This window comes from Folsomia candida, unplaced genomic scaffold (genome assembly GCF_002217175.1).
Source record: "Folsomia candida strain VU population unplaced genomic scaffold, ASM221717v1 Fcan01_Sc009, whole genome shotgun sequence".
NCBI classification, from domain to species: Eukaryota; Metazoa; Arthropoda; class Collembola; order Entomobryomorpha; family Isotomidae; genus Folsomia; species Folsomia candida.
In genome coordinates, this window is record NW_019091201.1 from 100,453 (window position 1) to 115,450 (window position 14,998).

At 37.7% G+C, this 14,998-nt stretch overlaps 3 protein-coding genes across 3 annotated transcripts; 1 reads left to right on the top strand and 2 right to left on the bottom strand.

Annotated features, from left to right (window-relative positions):
* Nucleotides 1–418: 418 nt before the first annotated feature.
* Nucleotides 419–5,369, top strand: LOC110854014 (galactosylgalactosylxylosylprotein 3-beta-glucuronosyltransferase S). The gene is made up of 8 exons (XM_022102401.2): nt 419–1,786; nt 1,893–2,143; nt 2,232–2,308; nt 2,377–2,417; nt 2,993–3,169; nt 4,501–4,611; nt 4,696–4,799; nt 4,874–5,369. Exons 1-8 carry the CDS (start codon nt 1,229–1,231, stop codon nt 4,971–4,973), a joined length of 1,419 nt encoding a protein of 472 aa, XP_021958093.1. The 5' UTR covers nt 419–1,228; the 3' UTR covers nt 4,974–5,369.
* An 11-nt stretch (nt 5,370–5,380) lies between these two features.
* Nucleotides 5,381–6,779, bottom strand: LOC110854015 (3-oxo-5-alpha-steroid 4-dehydrogenase 2). Its single transcript, XM_022102402.2, has 5 exons — nt 6,352–6,779; nt 6,159–6,280; nt 5,934–6,091; nt 5,654–5,868; nt 5,381–5,573 (listed from the first exon to the last, which is right to left on the bottom strand). Exons 1-5 carry the CDS (start codon nt 6,562–6,564, stop codon nt 5,445–5,447), a joined length of 837 nt encoding a protein of 278 aa, XP_021958094.1. The 5' UTR covers nt 6,565–6,779; the 3' UTR covers nt 5,381–5,444.
* Nucleotides 6,780–6,925: 146 nt separating this feature from the next.
* LOC110853907 (vascular endothelial growth factor receptor kdr-like) lies at nt 6,926–14,345 on the bottom strand. Its single transcript, XM_022102261.2, has 14 exons — nt 14,088–14,345; nt 13,777–14,020; nt 13,501–13,700; nt 13,240–13,417; nt 12,987–13,157; nt 12,745–12,900; nt 12,533–12,669; nt 12,311–12,449; nt 8,605–8,883; nt 8,058–8,526; nt 7,746–7,980; nt 7,461–7,672; nt 7,250–7,376; nt 6,926–7,186 (listed from the first exon to the last, which is right to left on the bottom strand). Exons 1-14 carry the CDS (start codon nt 14,343–14,345, stop codon nt 7,100–7,102), a joined length of 2,892 nt encoding a protein of 963 aa, XP_021957953.2. The 3' UTR covers nt 6,926–7,099.
* Between the last annotated feature and the right edge of the window lie 653 nt (nt 14,346–14,998).

Below are 14,998 nucleotides of genomic sequence, written 5' to 3' on the forward strand. Positions count from 1 at the left end.
CAAAATCAAAAGCATTCATTCCAATTTGTTTACTCCTTTGAGAATTTCATGTTCTCCTTTTACTCCGCGGAATGAAAGACGCTTCTGTTCCTGCCATGAACCTCTTTGCCTATCGCTCTTCAAAAGCCATTCTCTCTCCTTATTTATCTGCAGATTTCCGCTACGTGCAGCATACTTTGAGGGCACAGCAGTTTCGCTAGCTGCTCAATTTCACTGCAGTCAGATTATTATAATTACCACATCAGAAAGCAGAACCGCATTATGAGAGAAGAAGAAGAAAGTCGTACTTGGCTTGGCATCATGTCCGCTTTCTCACAGCATTTCAGCTATGAATACCATCTCTAAAATCGAGTTAAGATGCAAACCTGCGCAAAAGATGTAGATCCTCGGACGGAATTCCCCTTCTCCCATCGTTGCGTTGGTTGGTGCGGATCGGGGTATACTACCCGGGTAAAATTGGACCCTTGAGTTGTTCAACCTTTGCCAACGATGTTGGTTCGTACAATACAACAGTGGTCTGAACTGAATGCAGTTCAGAGAGCTTAACTCGTACTCGTGCTTAATATTTGAGTGCGGGATGTGCAGTAGGACAAAATAGTGGTGGTTTGGTTGCAAATGCATTTGTACTACTGCATAGAAGTCGTTATACGTACACTTTCTGTAAGTAATAAGAAAGAAGAAAGGTCTAAGTGAGTGAGTTGACGGACACTGTAAAATTATAGGATAAGAGGAAAAAGGAATAAATGGTGAGTTCACTGCGGTATTTTCCATCAGTCGGTTTGAGTTCTTTTACGAGGAGAGGTGGCTTAAATTCGTTCATTCAGTTTGTGCTACCCTACACCCATTTGCTTACTTCTCTGTAAAGAGAGAGAAGATTTGCATCGGTACTGCCTCCTTCGACCCAACAATATCCGTACACAAGGACAAGGAACATCTGCCTCTGACTAAAGTCCCCTAAAAATGGAGGAGGAGATTTTCCTAGAATAGTAAGTGTATAACCCTTGTGAACTTAAAACTGTTTGGCTAAATTTCTTTAACACGAGTACGAAAGTAAAACCATTTACTTAATCCCACATGAAAATGTGAGACGGACAAAATTAGCCAACTCAGGCACAAATCCGTATCATCGTCGTGTGTGGTCAGTCAAGTGTTAGTGGTTGGTGGACAATGCAATCTTCTCACAATGGCTAATTTTCCTGGAATCCATCTATAACAAATATTACTAAACATGAGAAACATTAAGATGTGGCGGACCCGGCTGCGACCACTGATTTCAAGTCTGATCCTATTCGGTCTGGGGGTCACTACTTGTCTCATGTTTGTTCAAATGAGTCAAAACGGACTGGACGGACCTGCCGTTTACACAAATTCTCAAGAGTATCAATCTCCCCAACAACTTCAGCAGACACAACAAGAAGCTCCTTGCGACTCTGCTCCTGCTCTTGGAAATGTGATCGCGAGTGGGGAAACTGCTGATAAGAAGAGACGCAGGGTCAACAGTATTATCGGTGGTGATGCAAATAATGATGGAAGCAGTGATACGAAAACTATGAAAAACTCTAACCACAAAAATATTCCTGGTGGTGGTGGTACTAAAATAGGAGGAGGAAAATATTTAGCGGAAGCTGTCATAGCTGACTCGTCCATTATGAAAATTGATACTTTGAACCCTTCTGATGCTGCAAATAGAGGGATTTTTATCAAATCTTCTCAGTCTGAGACATTAAATGATATTTATTCAAATGATGAAAATGATATTAACGATGAAAACGGGCCTACCGTGTGGGTAAGTTTAGCATCACGTAGTGTTCAGCATGTAAATTTGCTTAAAAAATGTAAAAATATCTTATAAAATATGGGATGATAACAACCACGTCGCTGTTTTGTCTCAGGTGATAACACCCACATTTTACAGACCCGAACAGAAACCTGAGCTTACTCGACTTGCCCAAGCATTACTTCCACTTAAAAATTTTGTTCACTGGATTCTCGTCGAAGATATTAGTCACGGAAGCGAATTGAGTTTTAAAGAGTTGGAAACATTTATTTCGACTAGATTTTCTACCATTAAGCATACCATTTTGAAATCTGTACTTCCCAAAAGTACGACAAAGATTGTGGGAAGGCCGAGAGGGGTTGGGGGGTAAGCAAGCCGAAATTTATGCACAAAATGCATTTGAGATTATTTATTAGCGTGTCAAATTTCAGTCTACTTTATGTTCTCAATTTAGTCGTCGGGCTGCAATTGACTGGCTGAGGAAACATTTTGAGCACAAAAAATCTACGGTTGAGGGTGTGGTGTATTTTGGTGAGTTGCATAATATAATCTTCGCTATATTGATTGAATTGTTGCTCAAATATTTAATTACATTTTAGCCGATGACGACAACACTTATGACTCTGACATTTTTCGGCAGGTGAGACATTGAATATAATATTTGCTTTTCGGGTGAATTGATACAATACTATAATTCATCTCTTTTTTGCAAAAACTTCTTTTGAGCTTGAACCGTAAACATTTTGCAGACAAAGTTTTCTTTTAAAGAAATTAGCATGTCTCAAAAAGTATAAGCGTCAAGCCTGGTTACTTCTGCTTCTGGAAAGGAGTAGGTACAAATAGAAGTGGTGTTTGGTTGCTGGTGCAAATGGGCAGCAGAGTTATGTAGCAGAGTCAGATCAATAGAAACGGCATCAATAATGGACTTGGTGCCAAGTAACTGCCAAATGCTTTGGACATTCTGTATAATGGGCGGTGTTGGTGGGCATGTGAAATAAGAAGAAAACGAAGAAATATTAGTATTGAAGCAAGTATCGAGTTGCGTATTAGTACATGTGACTATAGTCCAAGTATTCAAGATGTATGTTGCCTAGTCATGAAACGGAATCGACCGTACGATTTAGTTTATATGGAATATTGCAGTGCATTGTCCCCGAGTCGACGAGTTGTTAAAGTGTGAATGTTTTTCAAGATATTATTTGATGAATATTTCAGATGCAGGGGACCAAGAAAGTGTCAATGTGGCCCGTTGGCCTTGTCACCGACTTTGGTGTGAGCTCGCCAATCGTCCAAAATGGAAAAGTGGTGGGCTTCTATGATGGTTGGAGTGGGCTTCGAAAATTCCCCGTGGACATGGCCGGTTTTGCAATCAACGTTCAACTTTTCCTTGATGTAAGTGGATTTCAAACACTTTCTTTCTCAAAGTCTTTTTAGATATCAACACTCAGGCAGCATTTATTGTGACGAAACCGGACGTTAATAGTTAAGTTGGCTATTCTCTGGATTTCATTTCATTTACAGAAAGTGAAGGGTTGAGCAAAGAAAGAATTGTCCTTGCTTAGTGGACGATATATTTCTTGGAAGAATTTGACATATATTTGGCAAACTAAAAGTTGTCGTGCTGTGCCCTACTTGACTCGTATATTCGCAATATTGCAATAGCGAGCAATGTCATTCGTGACGTTATTCCAGTAAAGCTTTCATCGTTTGTCTGATATCATTATGCACGGCTGCTTTTATACGACTCCATTCCTATAATGACACAAAAGTATGTTTCGATATACGTGAAGAAAACAAATGTCAACGCAACACGGCATGAGGAGAATAATGGCCAATAATGGGGCACTATAGTTGCAATATCTATCATCCCAATTACCTGGCCCCCATTAAAGGAGAACAATAGCACCCACCCATCAAAGGCGTTTAGAAGGAACTCCACTCAAAATATTGGACTACATAGCGTTAGCGTGACCATTATTTCTGGTTACCAGTTTACTGAAAATGAGATGAGACCTCATTTCCATGCACGTTACAAAGCACATGACGTGTCATTTCCTCCTCCCTCACTAAATTATTGCTTGTTTTAGGTAAAGAATTGGATTTGTGTGCAAGAAATTATGGGAAAATTTAGCTCATATCGGAATGACATGCATACACATAAATCCGAATTCCCTGATTTGATAAGGTTGCATGCATATGGTTCAGGTAACAAGCAAAAAGTTGTCATAATTCAATTTGCATCATACCGGATGAATGAATGCGATGAAAAAAGTTATTGCCACTTCAGGCTTTTGTGTGAATGCATGCATTTCTGTACATGCATATGAAGATTTTCTTTTATTGTGTTATAATAATGGGAAAATGCATTGCGTGTTGGTTGTGTCAAATTTATAGCTATTGTCGCGAAGGACATTAGGCATAGCCATAAATATAGTTTTACAAAAGGTTAAGTCAAGATGGGTTTGACTGCTGGGCTGGTGTCACATATGTAAAGTTCCCCATATTGGTTCGTGCAATATTGAGTGCGTGAGTGAGTGAAAGTTTATTATGGAAAAGTGATGATTGAATACGGACAGGAAATCAATTTCAGACCTCTAAATTTCTTAGTAATAATCCAAGTTTTTTTTAGAGCAGAGGTGGTATCAAAGTCAAAATATATGCTTACATGCCAAAATTACTTACACAAACCTAAAACGTATAATTGATTTTACCCGTATTTTCAGAAACCCGACGCGTCAATGCCGTGGGTTGCAGGGTATGAAGAAGACGAATTACTGAAAAGTCTGGGTATCACGATGAAAGACATTCGACCTTTAGCAAACAATTGTACTGAGGTATTTTTACGCGGAATTTTTATACGGCAAAATTTCAATAGAAAATAATCTTACATACTAAAAATTCTGTGCAATGTTTTGCAGATTCTTGTATGGCATACAAAAGCCATTCGACACACTTGGCCGAAACGACCAAAATCTATGAAACCTGGATTGTTGACGAGTACAAATTTACTTCAATTATTACAGTAATACACGCTTATCCATTTACTTAATAATTTGAATTTTGAGTTCTAATAATATATACATTTTTTTCGTTTAGGTCTCTTCCACAAAAAAGTCTTGCGGGGCTGGGTGCCAATTCCAACAAGGCCGGGACGGGATTCTCCTTCCTCAACATGATCTTTGGGGGTCTCCAGTAAACTATTGGCTGTGACACGTTCTGCCTATTTATCCTGATCCAATGGTAGTAAATGGAGGTTGTTATATGATGACGCAACCCCACGGATAAGCGAGATTGGGATCGGCGTCTTACGTACCAGATTGCCGTATCAGCATACGTACGTAAATGCTATGTTAATTCTCGGGTCAAGATTCCGATGACCTCTTCTTCTCTCTTTCTTGTCAGCCTATAAATATCCTATTTGTATGTACGTGTTGATCTGTAAAATCACTACTTTGAATTATACTATGTATGTACTTATTTACACTTGTATTTGACGATGATCTATACCAAAAAGAGTATTATATATGTATTTATATATATTATGTTATTGTCCCGAGTTTCGATTAAAATAATAAGCAAGCAATTTATCAAAGTTTGTCCAAATCTGTTTAAATTTTTTATTAGCATGTGTATATACAGATTACTGAGAATTTTAACCAAAAATCACTCAAAACACGAATGGAATAATTGCCTTCCTCTCGGACGGATATGCACTTCCAAACTTCTCTTTGTACCATCGGTGATGATGAAAAGCTCGAATGCTAAGGAAAGTATTGGCGAATGTAGCGAAGGCAATCTGTACATCGTTAGAGTTAATATAATAAAATATTAATACACGTATTACGCAAGTTTATACATTTAATCAAGTTATCTTACTTGAGGATAACCTCCCGTGTATAAGGCAAGCCCCCACCACTCCAAAATTTCTCCAAAGTAATTGGCCCCACTGATAAGCTCAAATAAACCCCCAGTTGGAATTTCATAATCTGTATTCCCTTCGCTATCCGTGCCGGCTTCTCTTTTTAAATTCATCAAAATTCCATCGTGCTTAATGTTGATCCACATTCCGAGGAAAAACATGCTTATTCCAACTACACAGAATATTATTATGTTTTTTTAAATGTACATTTTCTTTCTAATTAAATTATTTATTTACCCGTTTCTGCAAATCCAGAACTCTCAATTCGGTAGGCGTTTGCTAAATGATGACCCTGAAGGAAACCGTTGTATGCACAGAAGAAGAAAGCAGAAAAAATTGTGGGGATTGGGATAGGCTTGACCTGCTCGGGGAGGGCAAATGGGAAAATGAAGGTCCTAAAGAACCCATAAATGTTACATATGTAAATTATTTCCTAATGTAGCATTATGTAACTATTCTCACCTATTTAAATAGTGTAGTAAAAACAGAGAAAGTGCAATCGCATTGGGAGCATTGCTGAGCTGGACGTGTGGCGTTGTCAAAACCACGAGAATCGGGACAATGAATGCAGGCGATTCTTGAATCTGTTTTAAAATTGATTTAAGTTAATGAAGTGATCAAGTAAAATTAAACATTTTAAAATTATGATATTTACAATCCACGCCGTTTTGGCAGGAATGGTTGGTCCGAACTTTGGAGATGAATACCGCCCATAAGGAGCTGGCTGGAAAAGACTGTAGGTTCCGGCTATAACGGTGAAAGCCAGGCCTATATTCGCCATCCAGTCGCACAATGGATTGTCCTGCCGAACTCCGAACGTTATGTACATCATGTTCCAAACGGTTCCTCTGAGGTGTTGCGAAGGCATTGTGAATTTGGTGTGGAGAAGTACTTTGATCACTTATTATTTCAAAACTGTCACCTTCCCTGATGTTCAGGGGGTGACAATTTAATCTTGACTTTATAACTTTTAATTGAAACTCACTCTAATTTAACAGACTCGTCAATTACTTTGTCAGACGCATGAATTGGTATAGAAACACCTGCAGAGACACATCCACTAATGATAACGTGCAATGCATATGTGTACCTACATAACTATAAAGGACATATGCATATGTAGTTTGTGCCTATTACGTAATCCCGGCGATATTTGTGAGCCAGTCAATCATTACAGAGCTAAACGTGAGAATAGGAATGGCAAACTCACATGCGTTTAAGACTTGATCTGTTGTACTGATAAAACTTGTGTTTATTGTATGCACATTTCAGTAGTAGAATGAATCTAGAAATAAATTGTACAGAAAAAGTTTTCTTCATACACTTATCTGCATGCTTGTTTGCATGCAATTTAGTTTCATGCAAATTTACAGTGAGTCTTGGGCATTAGGATGTCATACAAATTATGGTTCTTGTTCAAGAGCAATGGGCACTAGATAGCCCTGAGCATCTTCATAACGCTCTTGTTCATCACAAAGTTGTAGATATTCCTGTGGGCCGTAATTAAATAAGATATTGCATCAAAAAATTCAAATCAATTTTAAAATGCTCACGCTATCTTCCGCCGTTCCATGTTCTACAAAAAGCATCAACGATTTGGCACACATGATTTTAAGTTCCTCAAGCCCCACAATGCGATCTTCAGGTTTATATGTCCAACATTTTAGCATAAACTCGTACCTATCAAATATGTACATACATGGTATATTTATGTTTGTATGCATGTACATGGATAATAAATATATGTAATTAATAACGTATTACAAATCATTGGTCGCAAAAATCGGTTTGGTTAATCGGAGTCCTCGTTGAAGTTCCTGAATAAAATCGGTGCTGTACAGCCTTCCAGAATATGGAATTTCGGACAAAGTAAAAATTTCCCAAAGAGTTACAGCAAGACTCCAAATATCGGATTTTAAACTGAATTCTAAATATTGGAGACACTCTGGAGCTAAATGCCTCCAGGGGAGAGGGCACTGCATTTCAGATAAGATTATGTAAAAGTAAAAATATTTTCGTTATTTTGTATGTAAGTAATAAATGCTTTGCCTGAGTCTTTTTAACGTAATTCGAGCACTCAACAAGCTGCCTGGATAGTCCGAAATCCGAAATCTTTGCAACGAGGTCCTCACTCAGCAAGATGTTTCTTGTCGCCAAATCTCCATGAATTACTTTTTTGTCGTGAATAAATTCTAGCCCGCTCGCCACATCATAAGTCCATCTCATCAAGTCTACAGTTGACAGCTTAATGTCCGAGACATCCGTAATTTGGATGTTATCATATCTTCGAACCATGATTTTTTTTTACTTCAGTTGTTTCTATTATCAAAATGTTAAAGCGTGGACATTTCATGAACTCACATTACAGAACCCATCGGCGCGTTTGTACCCACCGGATCAGCCACGATTATTCCGTATCGAACCTTATTTTGAAATGATGCTTTGTGCCTTTTCAGAAATGACTCCAAATTACCCATAGGACAAAATTCGATAGCAATATACACTTCACGATTTCGAATTTTTTGTGTACAAGCTCCAACTAGACTAACGACATTTTTATGGTGTCCAATAAATGCCATGATTTTCACTTCAGATAACAAGGCTTTGAAATACATGACATCAACATCAGTTCCACAGGTTTTTACTGCGACAACTGCGTCCTTAAGTTGTGAATTATTGGAGGCAAGCTCCTCTTCTGCAGGTTGAATATTATCCGAGGATTCCGAGGTTTTTGGCGAATTTGTCGTATTACTCGCGAGAACACTTCGTCGTTTAATTTTACCCTTGTAAACTTTCCCAAATTTCCCACTTCCCAGAAGGTTTCCTTTATCTAATCATCAAATACGTTATTCACTGATTTGATAATTTCAAGAATATGCCAGACGTGTATGTAAATATGCATAAATACCGAATACTAGATTTTGTGGCGGAATTTCATATCGCTTATCATAAGGTAGAGCTTCAATAACCTCATTTCGATCGAAATACACATTTTTCGACGATAAAAATTCTGGATTCCCATCTTCAAATTCCTTTATCTCAGCTTCAGTAAGTAGTCGCAAAGTTTCACGTTGATACTTGATGACGCGATATAACCGAAAGACAATGTATGCAGCTGTAATTGCGACAATTATTGCAACCGAGACAGAAACTGATATCACCGTTTTGATAAGTTTAGGCGATTCCTCTGCAAATATTTACATTATAATTTATGTTTTTGTATATGTACATTAACAAGATTCCCAGACTTTTTAGGCCTTTTAAGATGGCCTTATAGATTTACCAAGATGTCTGTCTGTCCGTCCGTCTGTGCGTCCGTCTGTGCGCACGATAACTCTCTTTAAACAAAAGCTATCGACTTGAAATTTTGCACACTTCATCTTCGGGTCAAAAGTAAGGATGAGTTCGGAGATGGGCATGATCGGCCAAGTAGTTGGCCGGTGGGGGTCATTACTATCCAAATGCATTGCCCTTAACTACCAAGAACCTTTAGAGCAGGTTAAATTATTTAAGTGCAAGTAAAATATTTGTAGCTTGAAAAATATCTATAGTAATAATTTTCAGTAATTTTAGTATGAAGATTGCGACTGACCTCAAAGCGTTTAAATTGGAATGGAGTTTCAGAAATTTTAAACCTGGGAGACCCGATAGGGTGACCCGACGGATTTCTAAAATTTGTAGTACGTAGTTGAAATTTGGAACAAAGGTTGCTAGTGGATTGTAACAGAAAAAACTGAATTTAGGTTGGAACAATTTTAATCTTGATGGACCCTATGGGGTGACCCATACTGATTTTTCAAAATCGTCATATCGAAGTGAAATTTGGGAGAGAGGTGATCCATATCTATTTTTAGAAATTGCGTTAAAAACATGAAATCCGGCACGGTAATACTTACAATTAGTGGCTTCTCATCAAAGAACTTGAAATTAAAAGTTAGCTAACAAGGGATACTTTCGAGGTGATAATCGTGTCCAGGGTACCACTCATTGGTCTAAATGTTTTTTGATCGAGTGTTTCTCACGGGTTCGGGTTCTTACTTCGGGTTTCGGGTTCGGATCGGGTTTGGGTCCTGCTTCGGATACGAAATTTCAGAACCCGAAACTTTCGGGTTCGGGTTCGGGTCCGAGAAATGTGAGCCCAAAATTTCGGGTTCGGGTCGGGTTCGGGTTCCGACTAAGAACCCGGAACCCGAAACCCGAACCAACAAGAACTTTTTGCCACAACGAATACGAAAACATTAAAAAAGAAAATAAAGTGTTAACCACACTTGCTACGACGGTTATGCTGCAGTAATTCATTAAATAATTCAAATTTTTAATTGTCGTAACTTCTTTTCACAAGTGTCTTCAATTAGTGTTATGGTTTGAATATTGAAATAAAATATATTTTTTTATCAAAAATTTGCTAAATAGTTAGCTTGAGCTTACTTTAATATTGGAAACTTGAAACTGAAAATCATTTTCAGTTTTCAACTGATTTAAAAATTTCTGAATGTCACGGAAAGCCATTATCCATGGTGGATTTTTTGAGATTGCATTATTATGGTCGAGGAATTAAGATTCACATTTTAAAATGCGTTATGTACTTATGCAGAAATGTGCTTAATTATAATTCCTCGGTCATATTTACAGAAGTATTGTTTGTTTGAAACCTTTAGGCTAAAAAGCCAGTCACCCCTTAAAGTTAAAATATATTCGGTTTTTCGGGTTCGGGTTTCGGATTTGATCCGCCAGTTCGGGCGGATCCTTGCAAACGGGTTTCGGGTTCTTCGGGTTCGGGTTGCCCTCAAGTTTCGGATCAGTAGTATCGGGTTCGGGTTTCGGATTTGCAAGAACCCGACCCGTGAGAAACACTAATACCCATCTTCGAACTCGGTCGTTGCCCAGATGCATGTCTGTATCAAATTTGGTAAAAATCAGCCTACTCCTTCGAGAGTTATGGAAAGACAGACAGACGGACAGGTCGATTACATAAGCCCTAGTTCTGGCTAAAAATTATATGCCAATCGTTCATTAGAGTCTGGCTTTTATGTAATAATGCCGTCTTAAAAGGCCCCGCGAAGTTGCTTGGAGTAGGTTTTAGTTTGTTTCCGTGGAGTGAATGTATTAGGATTATGTAATGCAAAGATACATTACATAATCCTAATAATGATTTATTAACATAAACTATGAAATACACTTAGTTGGCTTGGGGAGTAGAGGAAAAACCCGATGTTGGTGGGTTGGGAAAACCTTTACTTGATCCGGATAGGCGTCCGAGATATCACCATTCGGCCCCTTACAGGATTTTTGTAAATAAAACGACCTATCATTTAAAATATAAAATAATTCTTCTAATTAGGGTGTTGTAGGACAGATGGAAAAAGACCGGATGGTCTAACACTAATACCTTACAAACAGGGACGCTCACTAATATGGGACTTTACATGTACAGACACTTTTGCCCCCTCTTATCTCTCTCACACACTTAGACATGCTGGCACAGCAGCAAAACTAACCGAGACCAAAAAACACAAACTTTACTATGAACTTGAAAAACAATATATCTTTGTTCCGGTGGCTGTCGAGACATCAGGAGTATGGGGGATGGAAGGGTTGAAGTTCATCCAAGATGTTGGGAGGAGGATGAAGGATGTCACTGGACCAATGTCAACAACATTTCTCATTCAACGGATCAGTTTGGCAGTTCAACGCGGGAATGCGGCATCAATCATGGGAGCTGTCCCCAGTCAACGAGGATTAGAAGAATTATTTTATATTTTAAATGATAGGTCGTTTTATTTACAAAAATCCTGTAAGGGGCCGAATGGTGATCTCGGACGCCTATCCGGATCAAGTAAAGGTTTTCCCAACCCACCAACATCGGGTTTTTCCTCTACTCCCCAAGCCAACTAAGTGTATTTCATACTTTATCAATGTTTATGTTAATAAATAATTTTCCATTTTGTGGGAAAAAAAATAAATATCACAACGATTAAAAAAAAAATTCTTCTAATCCTCGTTGACTGGGAACAGCTCCCATGATTGATGCCGCATTCCCGCGTTGAACTGCCAAACTGATTCGTTGAATGAGAAATGTTGTTGACATTGGTCCAGTGACATCCTTCATCCTCCTCCCAACATCTTGGATGAACTTCAACCCTTCCATCCCCCATACTCCTGATGTCTCGACGGCCACCGGAACAAAGATGTAGTTTGTTTTAAGTTCAGAGTAAAGTTTGTGTTTTTTAGTTTCGGCTAATGTGGCTGCAGTGCCAGCTTGTCTAAGTGTGTGTGAGATATAAGAAGGGGCAAAAGTATCTGTGCATGTAAAGTCCCAGATTAGAGAGCGTCCCTGTTTATATGGTATTAATGTTAGACCATCCGGTCTTTTGCCATCTATTCTACTACAACCTAGTGGTTCCCTAATGCTTGGTATGTCTGCAGAAATTAAGGCTCTCTTTATAATATCGTTACATTGTGTATGTCGACAGTGCCTGCCAGCACTTTTTTTACATGAAAGGCCATGTAATCCTAGTTCATCCATTTGTGTATACATCCTAATACATTTCCTCCACGGAAACAAGCTAAAAAGTTTAGGAATCTTGGTACATTAATAATATTGCTATAAATACCACTGATAACCACTGTAAACGACTTTGAGTCCACCCCCAAGAACGATTTTACAATGCATGTATATTCCCCAGCAGAGGCATATGTAACTTCGGGAAATGTCAAAATGCTCGTGTTATTTTCTAAATCGTCCAAGAATCCCTGATCATATTGGTGAAAACTAGTTATTCAGCACGCAGTATGGTATTTTGATACGTAACTAAATAAATAATATAATGATTTACAGTTTTAGGACCCTCCCAAGTAACCTCAGGTTTCGGTTCACCAACAAAATCGCAGATTAGTGACCTGTTTTTGTGACCAATTATGAACTGCTTTTCGGCGTTGTCTGCAGACATTTTTATAACTTTTGGTGATTTTCCTACAACAATTACGCTCAAATTATTAATTATTTGTCATTTATTCAAATTGGTATCTTTATCGATCGATATCTCACCAGTATGAATATTCAACGAAACGGATGTGTTAATCCACTCTGACGAGTTCCAAACGGGTGCAAAACAATATAGTTTGGAAGGACCCGGATTTGTTAAGTTTACACGTAATTTTGATATAAAACTTCCTCTTGATTCGTCTTGGATGGTATTCTCAGCTAAAATATCATCGGTTTTCGGAATTCATACGGTCAAAGACGAAAATGTATTGACGTGAACTTTAAGGTTTAGAATGAAATATTACTTTGATAGAAGGAAACGGTATGTCCAAATTGCAGTCCAAACCAAGAACCATAAGAAAAATAGTACCTCGACATTTCACACGTTACTGTAAAGTTCTGTCCGTAGTAGAGGGTTTTTGGTAAATCGTGAATATATATGATTTCCTGCTGGTTTGCGTCCAACCAGTCAAAATCTGTGCATTAAAAAATCGTCCCTATAAATGATCCAATCGTACGCAAAAATCTAATTAAACCTGCTATCAAATGTCCCCTTACATATTTTTGGAGCTTTATCAGGAACTTTAGGCACGCCAAAAAAATATAGTTTCGTAAGGACAGGTCCATAATTTTTACAGACTAATGTCTTTGGATTATAATCATGCGCTCCGATATGTCTGCAAAACCGGGACGAAGTGTTGACACTACTTGGCAGAGCAGTAAAGCATCGTTTGCCCTGTTAAAAAAGTATTGGCTTTCTTTGACACAATTGTTGAATTTCAATGAATTTCCTGTGACCCATAAACAAATACGACCTACCACATTATGTCGTTGATAGATACTGGAACATTCGATTGGATTGTTACATCCAATAAAATCCAATTCCAAATCTGTCCCATCCGCTTTCTCACATTTCCAACAGGATGACAATTCTTCCATGTCTGACACGGATGCTTTCACTTTGCATGTCTCTTTTTCATTGGGCATACTAATTACTGATTGTCCTTCATCTCGAAATTCTAAAAAAATGAGTACATTAGTTAATACTCACGGAAAGAGATACACATAAATATGTGACTCCTCTGTAAAACGCACGATCAGGTTCGGAAGTAATGTTGATAAGGATAATATTCTTTCTCTCCTGTGGAAGCAATATTACGTTGGTTTGAAGATCTGCATTCTGGACAGATTTGCATGAAAAATTTGTAAACACAAAAATCTTTCCGTTGTATCGCAAGCTGATATTTGCCACATAATTGTAAGTGCTCTGGTCCGAAAAATTTGACACTACTCTTTTTGTAGAAGCTACTTTTTGCTGTTCTGAAGTGCCATCGTCATCCTGAACAGGTATTGTTTAATTGTTTATTATTGTAAAAGATACTACATAATGATAAGATTTATTTCACCTTCTCATAATGAAATAACCATTCGATAGGATAAGGCGCAGTGCAGATTAAATCAAATACGGGGTAAGAGTTTGATATTATGGAAAATGTACTATTGTTGTAATCCACGTCTGCTATGTCTTCTGGAAAATAAATGGTGACATTTGGCTGACGAGTCGTAGATGAAACTTTCTCTGTAGATGACCAGACTTTACGTAAAACTGACAATATTACGAATATCGATAAGATTTCGAGGGTTGACTTTTTGGAAATTAACATGATTGGAAGAGGACTTCTTAAAAAAAAAATTTGTATGGTGGAAGCTACGCAAGTGAGTGAAGAGTAAGTACATTTGCGATATGATGATAAGAATGTAAACGAGGAGAGTTTCCACGTAATCTCTTAATTATGTACCATTTCCCATTTTGGTCACGATCACGCGTAATATAATAGCCTGAAATTTGTTAAATTGACCATGATGTTTATATATTCTGACAATTAGTCTTTTAGCATATCTACATATAAATATTCTAGTCATACTCATGAAGATGAAATTTGCTAAAAATATTGCAAAAAAGTTGGAAAATTTCCCGAAAATATCAAATATTCTGAATATTTATATCTTTATAAACAACACGCATGCAAAGAAATCTCAAATTTATCGTGAAAGTCATTAAAATGTCATGAGTGGATTATTTGTGTAATTACTCTCCACATGCTAGAGATGCATATTTAAGCTTGATTCATCTATGGTCAGCTTATTTTAGAGTCGGTTCTACTAAGTTTAAATTTTAAAATCTTGACCACTATTTTTTTCAGTTGAACATTCGAAGATTTTCATTAATTATGAGGACGAAGCATTCTATTACTTTGTTCACAATTCCAGTAATTCTACTTGGGCTGATATTCATTCTTGGCGATGTTGTTCCAAG